This window comes from Miniopterus schreibersii (genome assembly GCF_964146895.1).
Source record: "Miniopterus schreibersii genome assembly, chromosome: 9".
NCBI lineage: Eukaryota > Metazoa > Chordata > Mammalia > Chiroptera > Miniopteridae > Miniopterus > Miniopterus schreibersii.
Window position 1 is genome coordinate 78,817,770 of NC_138118.1, and position 24,960 is coordinate 78,842,729.

General features: G+C 49.7%; 1 protein-coding gene across 1 annotated transcript in view; it reads left to right on the top strand.

Moving 5' to 3' along the window:
• BMPER (BMP binding endothelial regulator) overlaps positions 1 to 24,686 on the top strand; it is a 171,170-nt gene extending 146,484 nt beyond the window's left edge. Inside the window, exons 14-15 of the mRNA XM_081146936.1 lie at positions 17,800 to 17,930; positions 23,275 to 24,686. Coding sequence (XP_081003062.1) covers positions 17,800 to 17,930; positions 23,275 to 23,456 — 313 coding nt within the window. The 3' untranslated portion in view covers positions 23,457 to 24,686. The remainder of the gene's footprint in view (positions 1 to 17,799; positions 17,931 to 23,274) is intronic.
• The last annotated feature ends 274 nt before the right edge of the window (positions 24,687 to 24,960 follow it).

The window sequence follows — 24,960 nt, forward strand, 5'->3', positions numbered from 1 at the left end:
AGCAAGTTACATAATGAAATATGAAACCGTGGGCTTAATAATCACAGGTTTAAAAAATTAACATTTATTAACTTCTTACCATATGTCAGGTAATATGCTGAGGGCTTTGCATGTATTACTTCAAGGGCTAGAAGCTCCTTTTAAAGTGTCCTGTGGTCATGGTAACCGGTCATCTCCCCCAGGCGGTCCCCCGGACACCGCTTGGTGAGGGGCATCGTTACCTGGCCACAATCCGGGTTCACCTGTGGGTCCCCCCTCTGGCCCACGTCTCCCCGCCGCTGGCCTGTGTCTGGGCAGTGTCACTGTCTCCCCCTTTCCTGCTAGATTCTTCCCCTAACGGTTTGGAAGCGCAGCTGTTCCCGTGAATGAGCGCTGGTGCGTCTTCTCTTACTGACAGCGCTTATTGACATAATTGGCATTTTTATTGCCTTTCTGTTTTCAATCTCGGGGAGAGGATTCCTGCATAATGGGCCTGGGTTTCCATTTTTAGGCAGCTGTCTTCATGTGGCCATGTGTTCCCCCCCCTTCTAGACTGCACCCCCCGCCACCTCTGCACATGTGCTGCCAGGCCCCCCGGGAGCTCACCTCCGGCCCCGGCCCCCGGCGGGAGTCACCTGGCCGGCCCGGCCTACCTCCTGCCCGTTTGCTCCGGCCCGGCACCGACCACTCGGTTTTCTCACTGTCCCTTTGTCCTGGTTTCTAAACCAGGGTCGGCACGGGAACTGTTAATTTATGAAGTCTTGCTCAGATCAGCACTGAGGCTTTTCTGCACTTTGCTTTCCTTATTGACTATTAAAGACTCAATTCACGGATTCATTTGAAAGCGTTTCCCGCGTGCCTGGGGGTCCCGGGAACTGTGCCGGGCTTGGGGATGCTTTTGCAAATGAGAGAGGCAGGGGCTCTGGCCTCGTGGAGTTCACAGTGCAGCGAGGAGAAAATCAGTAAGTCGTCACATAAGGGGAAGGTATTGCAAAGTGTCATAGTGCAAAGTGTGATCGGGAAAAGTGAGAGGAGTGGAAAGGAGCTATAATGTAAACTGACGTGGTCTTGGACCCCAGGGAAGGGGTCCTGAGGTAGAATATAAACTCCGTGAGGATAGGGACCTTCTTGCCTAATTCACATCTGCAGTCCCATTACTTAGTAGCAGGCAACAGTAGTACATGGCAAAATATGGGGGGCGGGGAGATGGATGGGTGGGTGGATGGATGAGTAGATGGGCGGATGGATGGATGGGTGGGTGGGTGGATGGATGGATGGATGAGTGGATGGGGGGGTGGATGGATGGATGGATGGATGGATGGATGGATGGACAGATGGGTGGATGGATGGATACTTGGGAAGATGCATGGATGGGTGGATGGATGGATGGATGGATGGGTGGATGGATGGATGGATGGATGGATGGACAGATGGGTGGATGGGTGGACGGATGGGTGGATGGATGGATGGGTGGACGGGTGAACAGGTGGATGGATGGATAGATGGGAAGATGGATAGGTGGATGGATGGATGGGTGGACGGGTGGGTGGGTGGATGGATGGATGGATGGATGGATGGATGGATGGGAAGATGGATGGGTGGGGGGGGGGTGGATGGGTGGATGGACGCCTTATTCTTTATGGTGAAGTTAAAGATTTCCAAGATGGAATGTAGTTTTTTCCATCTGCCTTTTTCCTTGACTTACTCAGTTTATTGGCTCTTTCCTATATTTACAAAGAAAGAAAACTTGTCAGGCTTTAGATCTCTATAGCTCATTTTCTTTGTTTCTCTAAATTATTCACTTTTCAGAATTACAGAATTGTGGAAGTTAGGAGAGACTTTTGAAGCCTTTAGAAGAAGCCCAAGTTTTTCATAAATGTTGTATTGTTTCTACCTTTCCAAACAACTGTTGTCATCTGTTTAGCTGTTTTCATGATTCTTAACAAAATCAAACAACAATAAACAACAACAACAATAGCAAAAAGATGATCCCAGTCCAGCAATCACGCATGAATAAACTTCCAAAAGCAAATTGGGGTTCTCAAGTCATTTTTCCTTAATGGCTATTATTTTTGGAGGACATAGACAATAACACATTAAAAACTGTTGAGACAGACTCTCAATAAATGTGAATTCATACCTTCCCAAGCACAATCTCATCTATTCTTAGATTTTTGGAAATGATTTATGATCCAGTAAAATGTCAGAGCTTCAGGTCAGATTGCCTCATCCATCAATGGGAGGCCACCTTGGAAACAGGTATTTCTGAATTTAAAATTGTGCTCTTTCTACTTGTCATGGCCATTTTTATAACACATCAGAGTCCAAAGTACTGAGCTCACATTTTCAGCAGGATTACTCAAGGGCCCCTCGAATCAGAAACACTGAACTCAGCTCCTCAGAAGAATTTATCAAGAGGCCATGTGTTGTCCCAGGGCCTTCAGGGTCAGAAAGTCCTAAGTGATTTTCCTAACAGGCAAGTAAGCTGTTGACAAACACTCTTGATATTCAGTTTCTCTAAAAAGAAACAATAAAATTACTATCCTATTAACCCCAGGCCCTTTATGATAACAAGAAGGAAGGTATTTCTAAAGTGTTGTTATTATTGCCCTGTTTACTAATATCATTTGTTTTTCTTTTTGGTCAGCTGTTATTTAATACCTTGGAAGCTGTGTGTTTCTGAAAAGCCTGCATAGCACAAGCCAAACTTGCTTCAAAAATCATTTTTCACCCCAAAACAGAAGGTTGAGATAGGAGACAGTCTGCCAATTTGGCCTCAGAATGGTTGCTGTGAGGCCAGTTAGAAGGACACTCTGCTAATGTAATAACTGCAGGCCATCCTAAGGGGATGAATAGGCGTTTTCCAGAGCTCCGATTCCTTGTGTTAAACATTTAAGCATAAACCTCTGAAAATTCCTGAGAATGAAATTTCTACCTTCAATGCAGTTCTTTGTTAGGGTTTTTCCACTTTCTCTTTTCTTAAGAGAGCTTTGAATTCATTTACCCCATTTTATAAAAACAAAGCGAAATGAAGCTGACAGTCACAAAGGCAATTTAAAAGCAATTATTCCACCATCTCTGCACAATACTATTTATATTTGCATCTTTTTTTAAAATATGTTTTTATTGATTTCAGAGAGAGGAAGGGAGAGGGAGAAAGAGAAACATCAATGATGAGTCATTGATCGGCTGCCTCCTGCCCGCCCCCTGCTGGGCATCGAGCCCGCAGCCTGGGCATGTGCCCTGACCGGGAATCGAACCGAGACCTCCTGGTGCACAGGTTGATGCTCAAACCCTGAGCCACGCTGGCCAGGCAGCATCTTGTCATTTTTTTACAGGGCCTTCCCTGCTCAAAGGGAAGGAAGGTTTCTAGATGGAAGTCCCTGTCGGGGGTGTTTAATAGCAGACAAAATCAAATGAAAGGTGTAAAAAGTGAAATGAGATAGTAGAAACCATATGCTAAGAAGATGTCACATAGTCCTATCACATTGCATTCACATAGACGTCACAAATTTTCCACCTAACACGTAGAACTTGGCAACTCCTTACTCCTAAGTAAAGATTTTAAGGCACTACTCTCAGAAATGAATGGGTCAAGCTGAAAAAATTGGTAAAAATATAGACAATTTAAACAATTAGAATGAAGTGTGATTTAAGAGACATATATAGAACTCTGTGTCCAAAAAATAGAGAACCCATTTATACATGAAATGTGAGAAATTGACCATGAGATTCCAAAAAGTCGCAACATGTTCTGAAGATTGATATAACATATGATACAATTAAATTTTTAAAAATTTCAAAAAGATAGCAAAAAATATGTATACAAGGATTCTTGTTGGGAGTATTTTTAATAGTAGCCCCCAATTGGAAATGCCTTATTGTCCATGATTAGGTTAATGGCTTACAAAAAATAGTAGAAATTGGTTAAAGTGAATTGACCTGATGTTCTAGTATCAACATTTGTAAATCTTGAAAACATAGTGTTATGTGGAAAAATCAAGTTCAAGAAAGATATACACACTGTGATCCTATTTGCATGAAATATAAAAGAATACCACATATTGTTCATGGATATAATTATAGGGGGTTCAAATATGAAAATATTGTGAAGGAAGGAGAGTCATTTGCCCTTGAGGAATGGAATTAGGGATCGAGGGGATGAAAGAGAATTTCTACTAAATCTCTAATGCTTTCTTTCTTTTAGAAACCTAAGACAAATACAGCCACGTGTTAACATTTGTTCGTTCTCAGTGCCGGATACATAGCAACTTACTACACTACTTTCCATCCATTTATACGTGAAACGTTGTGATATCTCATTAGGAACAAAAGTTTGAGTTACCTGCCCAGGGATACACAGCTAGAGCTTGGTATTTTAGTTTCAATATTTTGGTTTTATTGTACAAAAATGCTTAATGTTTATAATTTTGAAGTGAATTCCTCCCATTTTTTCCTAAGTTTATTTATACTTAAAAAGCAACTTGGTTTTTAGTCTCTCTCTTGAAGTGTAGTCTTCATTTGCACTCTTACTGACTTTTCTCCTTGGCCCACGAGGGTGTTGGTCATAAATATTCAACCAGAAAGAGCTGCAGAGGTAGCCTTTCTCGGGGGACCTGCAGCGTAAGGCTGAGATACAAGCCTACCTGTGTCAGCTCTGGGTCGGGCTTGGCTGCCATTCAGTGAGCATCCCCCAGGACTTCTGGAAAAGAAAGTTTCCTTTTCCTTGACAGTCAGGTAACTGCCGTGTGTCCTGAGCATCTTTGGCACACCCAGTGCAGTGTGTCAAATCTAGAGCATTGTGGAGGGCCAAAGAAGTAGAGAGCGAGGACATTTTCTGCATTAAAAAATAAAGGTGACAATCTACTTTGGCACTCTGAAGGTTGGAAAAACTATTTAGAAGATTCTACAAATTTGCATTTTAGTTGCTCTGTTCTAAAAATGTAAGTTTATGGACTCAGGAGTCCTGCGGAGAATTGGAGGCGAGTCAACCTGTGAGCCCTATGAATAGGCCTTGCTGGCTGTGTTTGATGGCGGGTCACATCCCGACCGTGAACCAGCTCTGCTAGTGACGGGGCTCTTCAGAGTGGCCAGGGAGTCACGGCGGGGTTTCTGGTGCCCTGGCCACACCCAGACCAATCAGTCAGAACCTCTGCAGGCTGTGGCCCTGGCATCACTGTTGTTTCGGGCTCCCTGCTGACTCCCAGGTGTGATCGGGGCTGAGACCAGTGGTCCAGAGGCCCGGGGCCTTTCACATCTAAATCTCCCTCCTCCTCACAGTCCTCTTGGACTATGGTTCTGATTCCTTTGCGTCCGCTCAGAGGAGTGAAATACGTGTGGGTTTCTTGTCTGTTGAAGCCAGGTGGGGGGGTTTGGTTTGTTTTCTACCTACTCTCTTTCCTAGGAGGATGCTAAATTACGATGTGCTCTCATTTAGTTACCCATGGCTCCTGGTGCCTCCTTTAGTGCTGGGCACATGGCAGGTTCTCAGCAAATACTTGTTGACTGTACAATCCGCTGCTGCTGCTTTCTCCTTTGACTCTCAGATATTCAGTCACTTTCTGAATCATGTTGATGCAGACTCTTAAACACATCTAAACTCCGTCTCCTTGGTTGCATTAGCAACCACTGTTGCCTTGGCGATGACCGCCAGTACCTCTTTGTGGGTCGAGGTCCCCTCCCTCCTCCCCCAGGTGCCTCCCTCTCCCGCTCTGAGCACCAACCTGCCTCTACACCCCAGCTTCCCCTGTGCAGCCACAGAGAGTTTTTTAAATGATTTTCTTCACATTTCGTATTTTCATTTTTATCGCATTAGTAAGACTTACATAAGGTAGAATTTTTAAATATAAAAATAAGATCTGCTGTGCTACCCCTGGAAATCTCTCTCGGTTTCTACATGTCCATGTTGTTGTTTGCTCCATAAAGCTTCTGCATTTTTTACCCTTATTTATGTCACAATAATTGGTTGATAGCATGACGTGCATCTTTTTGTACAGTGTGTTTCCTAAGGAGTTATTGCTGGCATTTAGTAAAACTGTCTTCACTGCTTTTATATCACGGATAAATACCGAGTGTGTTCTGGCTCCTCCACCGACTGCCCCTTCCCACCTCTCTCCCTTTCCTCGGGCCTCCCGCTTCATTTTTCTGGCCTTTTAAATTCCTTGTTTCGTATAATACCCCTTCCCAACCCCATGGCATCATTGACTGCCCCAATATTAATCAGCGTGTTGCCAGATTGTTATACACCTGGAAAGAGATGAAGAGCAGTTTATAGTTTTGTGTTTTTAAGCCACATTGCTTCCTGTGAGGACTGCGCAGCATCACTGTGAGCCACTCACTGTCCATCATTAGGCCCCCGGAGGCACTTGCCGAGGTGTCAGTGGAACAAAGCAACCTTGAAATTGGTTCAGCAATATGCTACTTCATGGCAGGCAAAACAATGATAAATCTTAAGGGAGGGATCTTCCTAAGACGTTATGAAAAATAAAACTAGCGTAAGCTCATTGGTGGCTGGCAGCACGCATTTTCACGATGTTGACATGAACGCTGGTAACAGAATGAATAAACTTATTTGTGGCTTTTGGCTGATGTTGGAGCACATCCGTAGGGACGCTTAAGCCTGTCGGTAGCCGTGGTGTTAACTTTGTCTCCCAAAGAGTCACATTTTGTTTACTGGACAATGAGGAATGTGCTTGGCTTAACTCCCTCTCTACCGTCTGTTAAATATTTCAGCTGGGTGCAGTGGTGTGCTGGAGCAGGCTTTTTGGGGCTCCCTAGAGCCAATTGTTAGAATCTTTTACAGCTCCATGTTCAGTGATCAGTGATCTCATGTTGGTAGCCTGAAAGCAGCTACAGTGGAAGAATTTACACCACAGACATTGGCAGGGACTACAAACCAGGGGCTCTCTCTTCTCCCCAACACCCCCAGAAGCCAGTTGCTAAACATTTACAACCACATCACTGCCTGGATATTCTACTGGGACCTCAGCATGTTTATATATGAATCCACTGTCTCTCCTACCACTCCTCCTTCCCCTGTCAGCTCCTCTCCTGCATTCCTATTTGTTCACAGACTTTAAACCTAGTCTCAAATCTCCAGAGGCATCTCTGACCCGATGTTTCCCTCTTGCACCAACAAAAGATCCTTTTTCAAACTCTACAGTTTATGCCTGTCCTATTTCATGGGCTTTACATCTCTGAATTTCTATTGACACTTGCCCAGATAAGTCCCTGGTTATGACTTTTTTCTCTCGTAACCCCCCGTTGGGTTATCTGCCATATCCCCTTAATTCCCCATTTAATCCTCTATCTCCATTTCCTTCAGCCCATCTAACACTCTATTATCAGCTTACTTTCTTGAGGTGTATTTTGTATTTTATCACTTTCTGCTCAAATCTGCCAGCAGCTCCTTTGATCTTCAAACAAGGTTTATGCTTTGTAGGTGGGCATGCAGGACAGTCTGTTACATGAACACCACCTACCTTTCCCGTTGATCCCTGTGGCTTCTGCTCTGTTCTTAATGCTCATGAGTCCCCCACCGGAACCCGCGGCATTTCAAACAAAAGTATTTCTAAAACAAGAGTTTTCCAAAAAGACCTTCCTTCCACTTTGCCTGGGTAAAACTTAACTCTTTCTTGTAAGATATAACTCAGGCCTGGCTGGCGTGGCTCAGCAGTTGAGCATTGACCTAGGATCCAGGAAATCGTGCGGTTCAATCTGGTCAGGGCACATGCCGGGGTTGTGGGCTCGATCCCCAGCAGGGGGCGTGCAGGAGGCAGCCGATCAGTGACTCTCATCAGTGATGTTTCTATCTCTCTCTCTCCCTTTCCCTTCCTCTCTCTGAAATCAATAAAAACATATTTTTAAAAAAAGATGTAATTCAAATGAAGCCTCGTTATTGAGATCTTTCCTAACTTCTCGCTCCCTAGCCTCCACGCCAAAATAATCTCTCGCGTGCTCTCTCTAGCTCCCCTTTCTCTTTGACCTTCTTTCATAATTCTGTACTGTTTTATACGGCACTCATCAGTCCCCCTTTCATTACAGTTTACTTTAGCATGTTGTGTAGGTTGGAGCAGGAACCCCCTCTTTTTTCATCTTTGCCCCTGACTTGGAGGCCAGCACAATGTCCCTCCTCAGGAAAGATTTGCTGACAGGATAAATACCAGGGAAGGAAGGTCTATACATCCTTTAGCTGATAGATGTGAAGGAAACAGAAGCACAGGAAATTTTAAAAATGGTATAATGGGGATATTTCCGGAAGTCCCCCCAAAGTTAACATTTAAGCAAACATTTTTATTTTTTGTCATGAATTTGAAGATGTACAGAACAGAACAATTCCACAGTGTGGCAGACGGCAGAATCCGAACAAATGGGCGGAAGCTACAGAGCACACTTTCATTTCATATACAAGGCAAACTTCTTTCATTGTCTATCACAGGAGCGAGATTCCTAAAAAGCTCCCGAGCCCTTATTACAGACACGATGCAGATGTAGGACCATCTGTCCAGGGTGTTATAAAAGGAATTCCTGCAGGGAGGAGATGCTCACCAGTGTTTTTTAAGACTCTTGATTTTATGATTCTGTGACTGTTTATGACTCACCCAGCCTCTTGGTTGGACTTCTGAGCACACACTGTCCTAAACCAAGGTGGGTTGCCACAGTGGTTCCTATTAAAACTTTTGTTGTATAGTTGGGAGCATTAAAAACATTTAGGAAGGAAGCATCTAGAAAAGCCCACACCCTTCCCCCCACCCCAAGGAAAAGTGGTTTCTACATTTCAGGTGGTTTGATTTGGAGGGAAATGTTCCATCACTAATGTCAGATAATAAAATTAAGGTCTAGAAAACCTGCCATATTATCTTTTTCTCCATGGGAGCTAAAGGCAGATTTCCCCAGTACTATATTTCTGTCTGATCAAAACTGCAGTTTAGTTTTATTTCAATTCATTCACCATCGGTCCCAAGGTCATAGACTGAGACAGAGCGGAACTGCCCTCCAGAGGCGGTAATCTTGCCCCTTGGCTGGAGTCCTTCCGCACCGGGCCGTACCATTTGCAGATGTCATTCAGTTCTGCCCCCTCCTTTGCTAGGTATTTGCACTGGGTCCTTGGTCTTCCTTCACCCAGCTGCTGATCTAGAAGGCAGCCTTGGTTTCCCCTTCCCCTACTGTGTCTTATATAAGTATAGGGACTTTTATGGGTAATAAGTCCCACTTTTATGGGACTTATATAAATATAGGGACTCTTTTCAGTAATTTATTTTATTTATTAAGGATTTACTAGCAACCGTGAGCGAAGAGAAGAGCAACCTTTCTCTTTAATTCTTGACGCCACCCTCACTCATTTTCTTTATGACGTTGCGCTAGGAGGTGGGTAGTTCAACTAACAGTCTCTTTAGCTTCAACACCTTCTCTTGGATTTCTTTGTTCTTGGTGCAAAACATGTTTAAGTCTTCTTGATCCTAACACACACACGCACCCCTGGCTTCCCTTCAAACTACCGCCCCATTTCTCCCCTCTTCACTGCCAACCTCCCGAAAGACGGTGTTCGCTCAGTGACTGGCGGATTTTTCGCCTTCGACACATGTTGAGATGATTTCTTTTCCCACCATTCCCGTGACTCCATTTCAGTTAAGGCCACCACTGGCTTCCTAGGTGCCCAGTCCAGCGGCCAGTTTTCAGCTCTCCTTCCACTAGGCCGTTGGAAGTATTTAAACCCATGGTATGCTCACTCCTTCAAACTCTCTCAGGCCATGTAGCCATCTGATTCTCATTGTCGTCATGAACATCTATAAACAGTTCATTCAGAAAAATAGGTTTGGGACATCTGCTCTTGACCAGGCATCGCACTGGGCTGGCGAAAGATGGTGAGAAAAACTGCCCACCCCGGAGTGTAGTGGGGTAGATGGAGTGAGGGGTTAGTCACACGAGGGCACCACTGTGGCTGGGAAGAGAGCCCCTTAAGAATGCCAGGGAAAGCTTTGGCCTGCATGTGCAAGTGGGAGTAGGTTTCTACCAGGAGAAGGGGGTGGGAGAATATTCCAGCAGAAGGAACAGCATGTGCTATAGAAAGTAACATGTAAGGGCCAGGGCATGGCCCTAGCTTTGCCGCTGACTAACAGTGGGATGTTAAGAAAAAAGAAAACTGCTTGATCTCTTTGGGTCTTAGTTCTGTCTTCTGTTAGACATTTGCAGTCAAAATTATAGGTGCTCTTGTATGTGATGCGCCTAACACATAGTAGGTCCTCAGGAAGTGTTACCTCAGCCCCACCTTTTCCCTTCCTGGGCTGTGAGCAGTCTCCTCGGTAGCTCCTGGGAAACAGGCCTTATAGTCCATCCTTCTGGGCTCACACGAGGCCCGCTCAGCCTGGCAGAGGCTGGCAAGGAGGTGGCAGGCCCGTGGTGTTTATGATTTGGATTTGGGAACTGTCTGCACCACGAACCTCTTTCCGGTGATTTGAGAATGGCCGTGTGCCATCCCCCGTGGATGGCAGTGGGCTGGGCTCCTGGGGAAGGGTAATTCTCCTTGGTCCAAGCTGCACAGAGGACGGGTGCAAATACCCTTCCCTGTGCGGCGATTGGATATGGATTCTAGTTTATTGTGGAGCCAAAGGCACGGCAGATGCCTGATGAAAGGGCCCCAGCATCTGAAAAAGCTCCCCGCGCTCCACATGCTTGAGGGCGGCCGCTCTGCGCCCTTCGTTCGTGCACAAAGTGGAGGGTTGTGGGCCTTGGCAGCCATCCACCGCCTAATGCAAAAAAGGCCTCCGGAGGCTTGGCCCCTTTGAAGCGGTTGGGCGGGTGGCAGCTGCCGCGTGTGGCTGGGGTGTGGCCTCCAGATGCTGGGTCCCTCACTCTCATGGTTTTTCCCCACGGTCACTTGTGACTCCGCACTGCCCACGACCACCCCTCAGCAGGCAGCCACGGCCAGATGGACAGACCCACCCTGGCTCAGCTGGGCCACAGACGGCTGGACGTCACAGAGGCACCGCTGGGGCAAGGCATTCCTTAGAGTGGCACTGAGGGGCTGCCACCCTAGGATGGGAGAAAAGAGACAAGCCGCCTTCTCGCTGAGTTTCAGCTGGGCAAAGCCAGGAGACCACGATGTCTGCCTCCTCTGACTTTAGCCCTCAGCCCACAGGTGGCTGGGTTTCTCTTGTCTGTAGGGATCAACAGTGGTGGGAATGGGGTCAGTGTTGTCTCACATGCTTTTCGCTAGAACCCTCTGAGAGAGTGATCAGGGAAGACAGGCACAGGAAAAGGAAAGAAGGGACCCCAAATGACAGCTGGGCATTCACGGGGTGTGGGAGCTCCACAGTGCTCTTTGCCTCATCCGGCTGCCTCTTCTGGCTCCTGTGTAGCTCGTTTCATGGGGACACCTGGGCACACAGGTGTGCAGAGACGAGCAGGACCCCCGAGCACGATTCCGGGAGTCGCCCCTCCAGCGCGTCCCGCACTTAGAGGAGCCCGGCGGAGCCTTCCTGACTGCTGTGTGCCAGCACTGCCTCGACCAGCCTTGCCCTGCCCTCCTCACACCGCCCCAAATTGAAGGCAGGCCCTGCCTCCTGTTGCCGTCCCCACCGAGCCTTGCACGCAGCAGACACTCAGTTCGTGTTTGCCGGGTTGAATGGAACCGTTTCAAAGATGGTGCATGTCCATCTATGTCTGGGGTGGAGATCTAATGACACGGCTCACCGTGGACAAAAGGGATTGGTGGAGGTGTTCTGGGTAAGAGCCCCTCTCATTTCTGAAAGGTCTTTCCAAGTGCCAATAGCACCTAGTTTTAGGGCCAGCTGAGTGCTGGGCAAGCCCATGATTAGACTCAGTCCTAGAGCGCTGGGCCTTCCCGGGCCCTGCCATTTTACTAGCGAGGAGGCAGGGATCTGGCTGAATGCTGGCTACTTGCCGGCCCCCTCGGCCCCTGGTTGCGTCGCTGCCTCAGACGTGGAAGATGAACGTTCCTCTCCTGCTCAGGTGAAGGGTCTGGTACTCTTTGTGCTTGAGATTCTTTGTAAAAACAGAAGTGTATAAAGCTAGACGCAGTGCACAGTAATAGATGCAGCGCACAGGCATCGGATGCAGTGCACAGGTATCGGGTGCAGTGCACAGGCATCGGGTGCAGTGAATAAGCAGTGGATGCAGTGCACAGGCATCGGGTGCAGTGCACAGGTATCGGGTGCAGTGCACAGGCATCGGGTGCAGTGCACAGGTATCGGGTGCAGTGCACAGGTATCGGGTGCAGTGCACGGGTATCGGGTGCAGTGCACGGGTGTCGGGTGCAGTGCACAAGCAATGGATGCAGTGCACGGGTATCGGGTGCAGTGCACGGGTATCGGGTGCAGTGCACCGGTGTTGGGTGCAGTGCACAGGTGTCGGGTGCAGTGCACAAGCAATGGATGCAGTGCACGGGTATTGGATGCAGTGCACAAGCAGTGGATGCAGTGCACGGGTATTGGATGCAGTGCACAAGCAATGGGTGCAGTGCATGGGTATCGGGTGCAGTGCACGGGTATCGGGTGTAGTGCACGGGTATCGGGTGCAGTGCATGGGTATCGGGTGCAGTGCACAGGTGTCGGGTGCAGTGCACAAGCAATGGGTGCAGTGCACGGGTATCGGGTGCAGTGCACAGGTATCGGGTGCAGTGCACGGGTATCGGGTGCAGTGCACGGGTATCGGGCGCAGTGCACAGGTGTCGGGTGCAGTGCACAAGCAATGGGTGCAGTGCACGGGTATCGGGTGCAGTGCACGGGTGTCGGGTGCAGTGCACGGGTATCGGGCGCAGTGCACGGGTATCGGGTGCAGTGCACGGGTATCGGGTGCAGTGCACGGGTATCGGGCGCAGTGCACAGGTGTCGGGTGCAGTGCACAGTAATAGATGCAGTGCACAGGCATCGGATGCAGTGCACAGGTATCGGGTGCAGTGCACAGTAATAGATGCAGTGCACAGGCATCGGATGCAGTGCACAGGTGTCGGGTGCAGTGCACAGGTATCGAGTACAGTGCACAGGTATTGAGTGCAGTGCACAGGTATCAGATGCAGTGCACAAGCAGTGGATGCAGTGCACAGGTATCGGGTGCAGTGAATAAGCAATGGGTGCAGTGCACAGGTGTCGGGTGCAGTGCACGGGTATCGGGCGCAGTGCACAGGTGTCGGGTGCAGTGCACAAGCAATGGGTGCAGTGCACGGGTATCGGGTGCAGTGCACGGGTGTCGGGTGCGGTGCACAGGTAACAGATGCAACGTGTGGGTGAAACGAGATTTCATGGAAAGTGGAAAAGCTTCGGCTTTTCCCCAGTGATGCTGCACCGCCTGCCCTCTGCAGGTGTTCCTCAGGTAGGCTCCCCTCGGGGCGCACCTGGGCAGCTCCTAGGATCAGGCAGGGACTTGGTGCACCGACCAGCCTCACAGCTGCTCCACCGTGGGCGCGACAGCGATGAATGAGTGCCTAAGAGGAAAGCGACTGGTCTGCTGACACGCAGCCGTTTCTGTGTTCCCCCCAGAGACAGAAAGGAAAGGAGCGAATGCGGGACCAGCATGGGGGTGCTTGACGCTCTCCCTCTCGGCCACTAGAGGGGGGTGGTGACCAGCCTTCCGTCTCCCTGGCCGCTCCTGCGACATCTTCACACAAACTGAAAAATGAGTTATCCCTGGAAGAGGGACATCTCAGCAAATGCCTGTTAATCACGGCCACCCCCTCCCACCCGGCCCTTGGAGCCAGGGCTCCCTGCTCGAGCAAAGAGCTAACCTTGCCCGAGAGCAGTATTTCCAGCTGCTGGTGCTTACAGTCTCTGGCTTGGGCCCCTGAGCACTGTGTAAGTAGAATGGTGCACAGGTCCCCCAGCCCTGAGGCACAAGGCAAGTGCAGGCACGGAGGTCATAGTGACCACATACGGTCTGGTAAGTGGCCTTATCAGGGGCGAAAAGACTTTACGCTCGGAAAACGCACAGTGGTTGGTGGGCCTCCGCTTGAAGCAGGACTCTGCTCACAGCAAGTTCGAGGGGCTGAAAACTGGCGCCTGTGGGAAGCCATCAGCATTGCTGCTCTTTAAAGTGGCCTCTGTGTCCTCAGATGCCTCTGTTACTCCACAAAACCAGTCCCTAGCTTCAGGAGGGTGTCTGAGGCTAATGCCCGTCCCTGGAACTTGGATGCCACGCTGGCTTTCCCTGTGCAGGCAATGGCATTGCCCCCTGGGGAACGTTGTAAGGATGAAAGCGATCGATATCCTTCAGTACCTAGAGAGTGTCTAAATCAGGTAAAAGCGTAGCCTCTCTTGGTTTTGAGGGGTTTTGGGTATTTTTTGCTGTTGTTATTGTTAACCCTCGCCCAAGGATGTTTTTCCCATTGATTTTTTTAGAGAGTGGAAGGGAGGGAGGCAGAGAGAGAGGAGAGAAACATCGATGTGAGAGACACAGCAGTTGGCTGCCTCCTGCACATGCCCAGACCAGGGCCGGGGTCGAGCCTGCAACCCAGGTACATGCCCATGACCTGGAATCGAACCCACAGCCCTTCAGTGTGCAGGCTGATGCTCTAACCACTGAGAATACCGTCCGAGCTAGAGTCCCTAGGCTTTAAATTGGAACTATGTATAGGTAGGCAGTGTCCACACAGGAGGAGCAGTGCAGGAGGCAAACAAGGGGTTCGTCGTGAATAATTATGAAAACGCTCCAGTGGGGTTTTCTCTGTCACTTCGGTAGTTGGGTTTTTATTCTTGTCGAGGTTGGAGCAGCCGTTACAAAGGGTCGGACCCGGAAGGCAGGCAGACGAAAACACACAAGCTGAGTGGGGAGCTCGGGAAGGTAACTGAAGAGTCACCAGGCACAACGTACGCACAGACCTGTGTGACTGCAGGTGTCACACCTAAGAGCTGAGGTCGGAGATGATGAGGATTTCGATCCAGAAAAGAGAGAAATGTCTTAACAGCAGGCCTTCCTCGCTGCGCTGCAAGGGAAAGGAGGTCGTCAGGAATGGGCTGTGACTCTGTCAGGGACTTTTTTGTTTTGTTTTTTAATATTGGAGGATGGGTCACATGACCAGCAAATCTAAGGTCTGGTGATTTGAAAGCTCTGTGCCTGGAATTTTCTTTTCCTCATTTCCTAATTAAGCGAAATGCCACAGATCCTTCCACTGGCGGGAGAGCGGCACCAGGTGTTAGACGGGTGAGGTCAGACCGGACCTCGGCTCAGCAACCTCGGTCCTTGAGCTCTGGCTAAGAAAGAATTCAGAGCCAAGACTCAAACGATAAGAGAAAGTTTATTTAGAAAGTCACAGAGGTGGAAGAAGTGAGCCGTAGAAGCAATGGGCTCAGGAAACACGTTACAGAGGCAAGAGAAGGGCCCTTGGAGCTTAGGGGAGAGAGAGGTAAAGGTAACACACCTGGAGGGAAGAATTAGGGAGGGGAAAGACCCAGTGGGGCTCTGCCTCAAGGGTATTTATCTGGAGGTCTTGGGGGCAGGTTCCCAATAGAATATGCCTCAGCTTTCCAGCTGTGTCCTTCGGGGCAGGGGGTCATCAGTGCAGCTGTCCTAAGGCTGCCGTGCATCACGGGTCTGGTTTTGCTGCTTTTCTGGGCCTGGAGCTGGAACACAACTGAGGCCTAGAGGTATTTGATCAGCACCTCATTGTCCTGGGGGCTTAATGCTTAAGGGCTATTCTCTGGCTGCCTGTTTGTTTCCCCTCTAAGGGCGTCTAACCTACAGGACTAGCAACATGAGCCTGGCTTCACTGTGCTGCCCTGGCAACCCCGGCAGCCACAGAACCAACATTTAAGCCGACATTGGATGTTGAATATCCTCAGCAATATTTAAGCCCAGAGGTGCCACGCTGGCTGGCCCAGGAAGGGTCTGGAGTGAGCAGCTGGGACTCCCCGCTGGCTGGCCCTGTGGGGTTACCCGCCCCCCTTCATTAGCAACTCAATAAAACAGCCTCACGGTTCCCATTATTGAATCTTTTGGATGTTTTTAATGCTAGAGCCCCATTTTTGGTGACCATGTGCGGGTGCCAGGAGAGTATTGAGGATAAGGCAGAGGTAGCCACCACTGAGCTGTGGATGAAATTATTTTCTTAGGTGGAACGTGAGATGGAGCTGCCTTCTTACTACTCTCACTACCTCTAGTTAGTTACCTCCACGCAACTCAGGGAGGTCAGGGCAGAGTTTCAAGGGTAAAGTATAAGGGAATCTTTTAATAGTCTCTTGGAAGTTAGACGCTCTGTGTCCACCCAGGCAGGTCTCTGCCCCTCATGTCCTCCCCTTGCCCCCTCCCCGTTGGTGCCCAGGGGCTGGCAAGCCCAAGATGCCTTCACTTGTGTCTGTGAACTTCGCAGATACACGCAGCAGGGAAAGCCTGTGGCCTGTGTGTTTTCTAGTCACCTTCCGGCCCCAATCCTGTTGTTGCTCCCTGGAAAGCTGACCTCCAGGTTGACCGACATAGTCCAGCCAGAGGCTCTTGCTGGTGACAGCAGACCCTGGCTCCCGGACGGGGCGGCTGCCGTCACTCCTGGCTCGCCCTCTCTTCTCCCAGGAGTGGTGTGGAGAGTCCAGTGGTAAAAACTGTGTCTCGGTAGCAAAGGCATGAGCCTGTCTCCGACAGGGGGCCCTCATGCCAGGAAAAGCAGAGGGAAACCACTCGGTCTGCTGTTGCTAGGAAGCCGAGAGATGTTTGATGTTTTGGTTTGAGCAGATTGGAGACTTGCCTTTTTAATAACAGGAAGATCCATAGGTTATTCCTACCATATTGAATGTGCTTTTCTGAAAATATCTCCTTAAAGCAGAATTCTTGCATCCAATCCTTTTTTCCCCACCATTCATTAAATTAAAAATATATATATATCCCCTTGGATATAGGAGAGTAGTGCAAGGAGTTCAGATGGGAAATGACGGTAGAAGGTTCTGGTAGGTGCAGCTTGGTTGGAGGATGCTGTGGCTGCACCCCCAGGGCCATGGCCGTGCTGAGCGAAGGTCACTGGGCCACTCTCATTCCCTCTTCTGATGACTCACCGAATGCTTACTGAGCTGTGCTTGGCTGGGTGAGCGAGTCCGTTCTCCCCACACAGGGAAGGTGGGAAGGAGGGCCCAGGGCTCTGTGCAGGGTAAAGGTGTGGGGGCACAGGACCCAGTGAGAAGGGGCTCACTTTCTCTGGGCCCATCAGGGAGCTCCCCGGAGGAACTGGCACTGAGTCTTAAGGACAGGCATTGGATTTCTCCAGTGGAAAAGACAAGGAAGCACGGTTGAGGCAGGAAAAGCAGGTGGAAGGAAGCCTGGGGGGTGGTAAGACATGCCCTCCGCCTGGGGGAAAGAATGGGTGGGGCAGAGTGAGGGCAGTCCAGACCTCAAGGGACCTTGACTCTGATGCCACGAAACTTGAACTTCCTCTGCAGGTGCCCAGGGAGAAAGCAGGGCTAAGCTTGCTCTGAATCTCACACCTGTGAATCCCTTTCGGGAAGACAGGAATCGTTTCCCAGCCTATGGGGTCGCATTCTTCGTACCCAGACCCATTAGGACTTTTTGCAGCGATGGACCCGTTGTAGATGTCCCTGTTCGGTGTGGTGCCCACTCCACACACATGGCCATTGGCCACTTAAAATGTGGCTGGTGTAGCTTAGGGAGCTGAATTTTAAATTTTATTGAACTGTAATGAACAAATTTCCATGTAAATGGCTCCATGCGGATCATGGCTCCTGTCCTGGAGCTTAGGTTTCCAAGATGAAAAAGCAACTTTTAATGGCCAGTCAAGGCTCCCTGGCCACCCACTCACCCCTTGCTGCCAGTCACGTTTAGGGTGTTTGATATTCTTAAGTGTTTAATTCTTTCTCTTGGTTCCCGCAGGTCCTGTGTGACAGACATGTGTGAATGTCCAGTCCATAAAAACTGCTACTGCGAGTCGTTCCTGGCATACACGCGGGCCTGCCAGAGAGAGGGCATCCGCGTCCACTGGGAGCCCCAGCAGAACTGTGCAGGTGAGAGGTTCCCAGCGGGCCAGCCATCGGGAGGTCACCACGATGCCCAGGACAGCCGTGGACGAGACTGCGGGCTTGGATGGTCACATCCCTCCTTGGCCAAAGGGCAGTCCCAGCACTGGCCCAACTGGGTTGCAACTCGATAAAACACAGGGCTTCCCCCCGGGGGCAGGATAGGGAGACATGCTCTGTGATGAGCACATTTGAACAGTTTAAGGATTTCCACTGTTGCACAATCCTCCAGCCTCAGACGAACAGCTGGATGAGCTTAGTGGATGCGCAGTCACAGCTGTGGCGCAGGCTGTGTGTGCAGCAGAGGAGATTCAGGGCAGTTACAGTCATTTAAGGTCTTTAGGATAAGTGTGATTTTTTTTTTTTTTTAAGAGAGAGAGGGACTGTGCTACAAAACCTAGCAGAATGTTCTTTTCCTCCTGAGATAGATTTCCATAATAGTTATCTCAGCTCTTTGATCTCAGGCGAGTTAATTAACTTATTTATTGTCTAGGACATGGACATCTCTGTTGTCCATTTCATAGATGTCACATGCTTCCTTACAGAGTGGCTGAGTCCCAGACGTCTGTGGGTACTTTGGTGGCTTTGATGACTATGACCCCTGTCACTGAGGTGCTGGCCTTCCAATAGGAGAACCAGACAAAAAGAGTAACTTGACACTAAATACTTGCTCAGTGTGGTCAGTGCGATGAAGGAGAGAAACAGCAAAGCAACGGAAAACAAGTGGGGAGGGAGCGGGTGGTGCTGAGATGGCGAGGAGGGGAGACTTTTCTCTGAGGAGGTGACATTCGGCCAAGCTCTGAAGGGCTGAAGGGAGTCGGGAGGCATTCTAAGCTGAAGAAACATATTTGGTGGCCATAGGAAGGAATGAAAGAGCAAACTCTCCAACGGGATGGGAGCCAGCGTGGGCTGAAGGTGGGCAAGGGAAGAGGGACATCGGATTGTGGGGAGAGGGCAGAAGCAGGCGCTGATCACACAGGGCTTTGCAAGGCTTGGGGCGGAGTCTAGTTTTTGTTTTCTTTAAAGATTCTTTTAATTGATTTTTAGGGAGAGAAAAGGAGAGAGAGAAACATTGATGTGAGAGTGAAACATCAACCGGTCGCCTCTTGCGCTCCCATCACTGGGGATCGAGCCACAACCTGGGCATGTGCCCTGACCGGGAATCGAACCCACGACCTTTCGGTGCATGGACAAACTCCAGCTAACTGAGCCACCCCGGCCAGAGCAGGAGTCTAGCTTTTATTCTAAGAGGAGTGGAGGCCACTGATGGGCTGTAAGCACATCTCTCCCAGCTTTTCTAAGGCCGCCCTGTATAGAGGCTACTGTGTAGGGATTCGATTGGGTGGGGCCTGACCGGAAGCAGGTGACCAGGCAGGAGGCTGTTGCAGTAGTTGTGGTGAAAACCATCGCTGGTGGCTTGGATGGACACAGCGGCGATGTGTGGGGAGAGGAGAAGACAGTCTAGGTACGTTTGGGAATTTTGCAATAATATCTACTATGCAGAGTCATAAGCATTAGTGACTAGTATGTGACATGTCTGGAAGCGCGTTCAGCTCCTAGGAGAGGCTCCGTCAACAGTAGCTGCTGCTGCTGTTAGATCTGGAGACGGGATGACTGAATAGTTTGTGACTTCCTTCGAGGGCTGGCAGATGTTTTTCTGCAAAGGGCCAGGTTTGCCTGGAGCGAAGAGCCCGGGGCCTGCGGTGTCGCACCAGTGCTCGCAGCCCGAGCTCGGCGGTCAGGAGGGAAGGCAGCTCGGCGTTGCCCACTCTGCGCTGTCGCTGTTGGTGGAGGGCGGGCGTGATCGTCTGGTTGGAAGGGGGGCCAAGGAGAACCGTCCGGACGCTGTGTTTTCAGTTCACTTAGACCAGTGGGCCTCAGTTTGGCTGGACCTTGGAGTCACTTTGGGAGCTTAAACAACAAAACAGCAAAACCCCAGAAACCTACATCTGGGCCCCGTGCCCAGACATCCTGCTTTAATTGGCCTTGTGTGTCTTTTAAAACCCCTCAGGTGGTTCTGACCTGCAGCCAAAGTTGAACCACTGGGTTAATTGAAGGCTTTTTGGGGTAGCTTTGGGGGAGCAGGTGGCCCGGAGCTGGGAGGTTACTAAAGCTCCCTGGAGCCGCCCCTTGACGCAGTCACTGGTCTGCGTCCTTGCAAAGCCCCAGAGCCCTTTGATCTCTGGCTTCCCTTTCGGATTTGCTCTCTCTGCAAACCCAAGTCCACTCTCGGCAGCAAGGGGCCCCCCCTACATGCTGCCCACCTCTCGGCGGAGTGTTGATTTGATAAAACTCGCTCCCACTCAGGTGTGGCGGGGCTCGAAGGTGAGACTCAGTGGCTCACCGCCTCCCTGAAGCATCGGTGCGGGTTAGCGTAGTAAGGGCCACGTTTTTGAGGGACCGGGTCCCTTCAGCACATCCCACTGAACGCCCCCCTCCTACTCCGAGTGCTCCCTTCCTGGGACCGACCAGAAGATGAATGAAGTGAGCGGAGCCGAGCGCCACGGCGCATCCCAGCGCACAGCGGGCTCGGCAGAGCTGGGCTGGCTCGATCAGCGGTGGCGCGTCTGTGCCAGGGTCACCTAGGTACAGGACCTGTGAACCCGTCCCGGCCCCGAGCTGTATTTAGCGCCGGGCAGTGCGCTGCGTCTGGAGACGGCGGATTTCGAGGCAGCGCCCTGGTTTCAGGGGCTGCATCTCAGAAGCTAAAATTACCTCGCTAATGGAAAAGGCGTGTGGGCCCTGAAAGCCTTCATTCACCGCCTGCGGTTATGGAGCCACCTGAGCGAAGCGCGACTCCATCGACGTGCGGTCGCAGGGGAGCCTTTTGCACACACGCACACACACACACACGCACACACACGCACGATGAACCTCCGCAGATTGACAGCTGGTCCGTGAGACGTTTCCAGAGCCGCGCAGCATCCCTCGGGAGGGTCATTCTCAGTTCATCTGGGATTCTGAAGGCTGTAGGAATATTCTTCCCTTGTCTTTAGCTCCCAGAGAAGAGGAATTTTCCAGAGTAGAAAGCCGGGAAGCTGAACCAAATAAGAAGCCAGCCAGGCTCGAAGCTCCGCGTGAACGAGGGACGTCCCGGGTGTGGCCTGGTTTTGACATTACCAAGACTGCCCCCAGGGCACACGCTGTGGGAGGAAGGAGCAATGGAAGCCCCGTTAGCATGCGAAACACCGAATCCAATAAATACGCAAGGTCTATAAAAGTCAAACGCGACCACTGATATGAACAGTTACCATTTTCTAAGCACCTCCTTGCCCCAAGGGCTACATTAGCACTTTTATTACATTTTACCAGTTTAAATCCACACTGTAATCTACTTGGTAACATTCTGTTACCCACGGTTTACTGATAAGGCCATCGCGAGCTCCCTTCCACCAAGCCAAGGACCCCCTCCCCTGACTGGGCCTCGTGGTTGCCCACACCCCGGCCTCTCCCTGCCTGGAACGTCCTTCCTGCCTTTCTCTGACCATCTCTTCTCAAGGTTTAAAATAAGTGGGATCCCCTCTGCTCTTCCTTGGTCCCTCCCCCCTCAACACTGAGTCGATGTCTCTCTCTTCCCCTGTCCCTTGCTCTCATTGTCGCAGTTGGTGCATCCTGTGTTTGGCTGAGGATCTGTTGCCGTGTGACCTTCGCCTCTCCGGCTGTCAGCCCTGCCTCCTGTAGCTGGAGGGTCAGCAACGATAGGACTGACATTTGGTTCCCTGGCCTAAGAAGACACTCAGATACTACACAGTAGATACTTAGTAGCTGCTTATTGAGTTAATTTGAATTGACATGAAGATGGTAATTATACGGCAGAAAAGGTCTTTTTTCCCTGCAGTGCTTTATGTTCTACATTCTATTTTCTACCTGCAGGTTGTGAGGGAAATATCAGTGTTCAGCAGTCACAGGTAAGATGTCACAGGAGAGCCTTCGTGAGCTGAGCGGTAGAGCTGGAGAAGAGAATTGAGGTCAGAGAGAGGAGCTGACAAGGGAGAGTCCGTGTCTATAATGAAAGGAGAGAACACTGGTGGGAAAGAGGAAAGTCCGCCGAGTTTTCATGCTGAAGGGATCTTAGTAAGTTCGAAGGGGAGCAAAGTATCTGGAGAGTAAAGTGAGCCGAGACATTCTGGGAGCTTCAGGGTGGGAAAGGAACCCACGGCCAGCCAGGCGTCATCCACAGTGCAAAGTGGGTGGTGGATTGACCGTCGTTAGGATTAAATCATCACCCAACAGGCACGGGCATTTACCGGTGGCTCCTCTGTGGTTGGCCCTGTGCCAGAACTGTGGGTCACGGAAGGCGAGGGCTCCGTCCCCAAGAGCCCAGGTCTCCGAGGTTCACTCTCTTCAGCCAGGGATGCTTGTCATAGTGGCCCCAGGAACTTTCCAAATCTGCAGCTACCTGGGCCCTGCTGCAGACTCGCAGCAAATATCTGGAGAGAACCGGGCTTAGGAATAGCTATCTTTTTAAAAGATATTCAGGGGACTCTCCTGAGCATCTCTGGTTAAGAACTACAGTTGCATCGTAATTGTGGGATTAAAACAAATGAACAAAAAAGTATAACGTGAGAAGTGCTGAGGAATGCAGAGGAGAGAACGGTGGCCTGGGGGGACCCAGGGAGCTGCTGGAAGGAGGCCACATTTGCATTAAGACCTGGAAAAAGATGAGCTTGTGGAGAGAATCATTCGGAAAAGTGTCTGTTTGGAGAAGTGTCTATTCAGCTCCTCTGCCCATTTCTTAATTGGAGTGTTTGGGGTTTTTGGTGTTGAGATGTATGAGTTTTTTATAAATTTTGGATATTAATCACATTACCGGATGTATTTGCTCTAATTTGCCTCAAGTTGATTAATTCAGCACATAATTAAAATATGATTAAAACATGCAGCACATTTCCAAGATCCTGGGTGGCTGTCCTCCTGTAGGTGTGATTGTGTACTTTTGAATATTGGTGTGGTTGCCCAAAATGTTGCCATTCATCAGGCTCAGCTGCTTGAAGGACTCCTTGGAGTTCATTTTCACACTATTATCAGTAACTAAATAACCTTACAGGTTTTCTTGTAGCTTTACTAATGTATAGTTTGTCTTACCTGGGAATAAAAAGCTTCACTTTGTTTCATTTTGAAGTTCATGGCCTGGCAGGTGGATCTCCAATGTCGTTTTCTTAGGTGCAGGTGACTCCCTGGGTGTTTGCAGGATGTTGGGTGCTTGTTATTTCTTCGTTAAAATGCACAGGTGGACCCGCGCTGTGCAGTGAGCGACACGGGCCTGCGGGACGGCATCGGGTGATGAACGAGGCCGCTTCTCCACGTCTCACCTTTGTCTCCTGTTTTCCAGCCACCCAGTGTAAGCACGGGGCTGTGTATGACACCTGCGGTCCAGGATGTGTCAAGACCTGTGACAACTGGAATGAGATCGGTCCGTGCAATAAGCCGTGCGTCGCAGGGTGCCACTGTCCGGCCAACTTGGTCCTTCACCGGGGAGGGTGCATCAAGCCAGTCCTTTGTCCTCAGCGGTGACCTCTGCTCAGCAGCTTAAGACTTTGAAACCTGGTGTCCTTGACACTGAAGGGGAAGAGCCAATGAAGGACTGCAGTATTTGTGTGCCGACCCCACGCACACACCCAGAGTATATATGTGTACATATATAGATATATAGATATATTCGGAAACATTGCATCCTTTATATAAACTACAGGTGGATTATTATATGTATATTTTTTGCTATGAGACATGTATTGTTTCTAGAATCCTACTCTGTAAGCCATTGGATACATTGTATAAATAAACCAGGTGTTTTTAATTTAATGAGGCAACGCGGACACATTGGAGGGCTTCAACATCACACACGTTGTCATTGAGGAGGAAGTTTTTCTCAAAAACCCAAATTGCCCGCCTGCGTTAATTTTAGCTATGAGTCGAGAGTTGCAGTTGAGTGAGACATGTGTTTCTCCAGAGAAGGGCGGATTTGTCCAGGGGTGTTTCATGATCGCAAAGAAAGGAATGGATGCCCGAGAGAGACGGCTGGCGATTGGTGACAGGCCCTAACGGTGCGTGCAAAGCAAGGCGTGGGTCGTTAGACTTTATTGGGTCAAGGTCGGATATTAGTTCCCAAACCAATTGGCTGGTTGCCAAGAAATATATCATTGTTACCAGAGCATAACCAAAGAATCAAAAGGTTTCTTACCATCTCTGTATATTCCTCGAGTCTCCTAATTATATACTTGTGTGTGACAGATGCGTCCACTTGTATGTCACCCGTTGAGATTAAGAGGTGTCTGAGTGACATGTTGGTTTTCTTGAGCATGAGCAGATATTTGGAGAAACCGTTGCACAACATGTGAAAAAGAACATCCGTTTCTCGGAATCGCAGAGCAGTTTGGGGCAGGCGAATCCAATGAGTTGATGTGAGCCACCTACATTTTGTGACTGTTCCATTTATCCAATGAAAGCCCTTAATTATTTCTAAAAGATCCCCCGGTTCAGGGCTATTTGGTGACTGTTAATACATCGTAACTATTAGACAGGAAGCCTTTACTGACCAGTCGGTTTAACATTAGTCCAAACGAAGAACGGTCTGCGAGCTTGTTCTGCCATCCCGATGGGCTACTGACAGTCGCCATGTGATTCTCCTGACTTGCCTTCAGCTGAATTAAGTGAAAATGTCAGCAAAACAAAACCCACCGATGTCTGAAAACAAAATGTTCCGCATTGCAGTAAATAAAGGGCTTTTAAGATTTCAAACTACACATTTTCTATTTCGAGGCGCATTGTGTTGTGCTTTATAAAGAAGCTTCGGGTTCACTGGTCTCTGACAGCTCTACTGACATGTGTCCTGTGCCCCCTGTCATGCTTGCGGAGTATTATGACTGGGGCACAGCAGAATCCCAGCGCCTGCGAGCTGCCTGCTGGCTTTGCTGAGACCCCGGCGCTCGCCATGCATTCCTGACCCCTGAAGGGTGAGTTTGCATTTCTTACGGGGACGTGTTATTATTCGAATGAACTGGACAAAGGCCACGGTGTA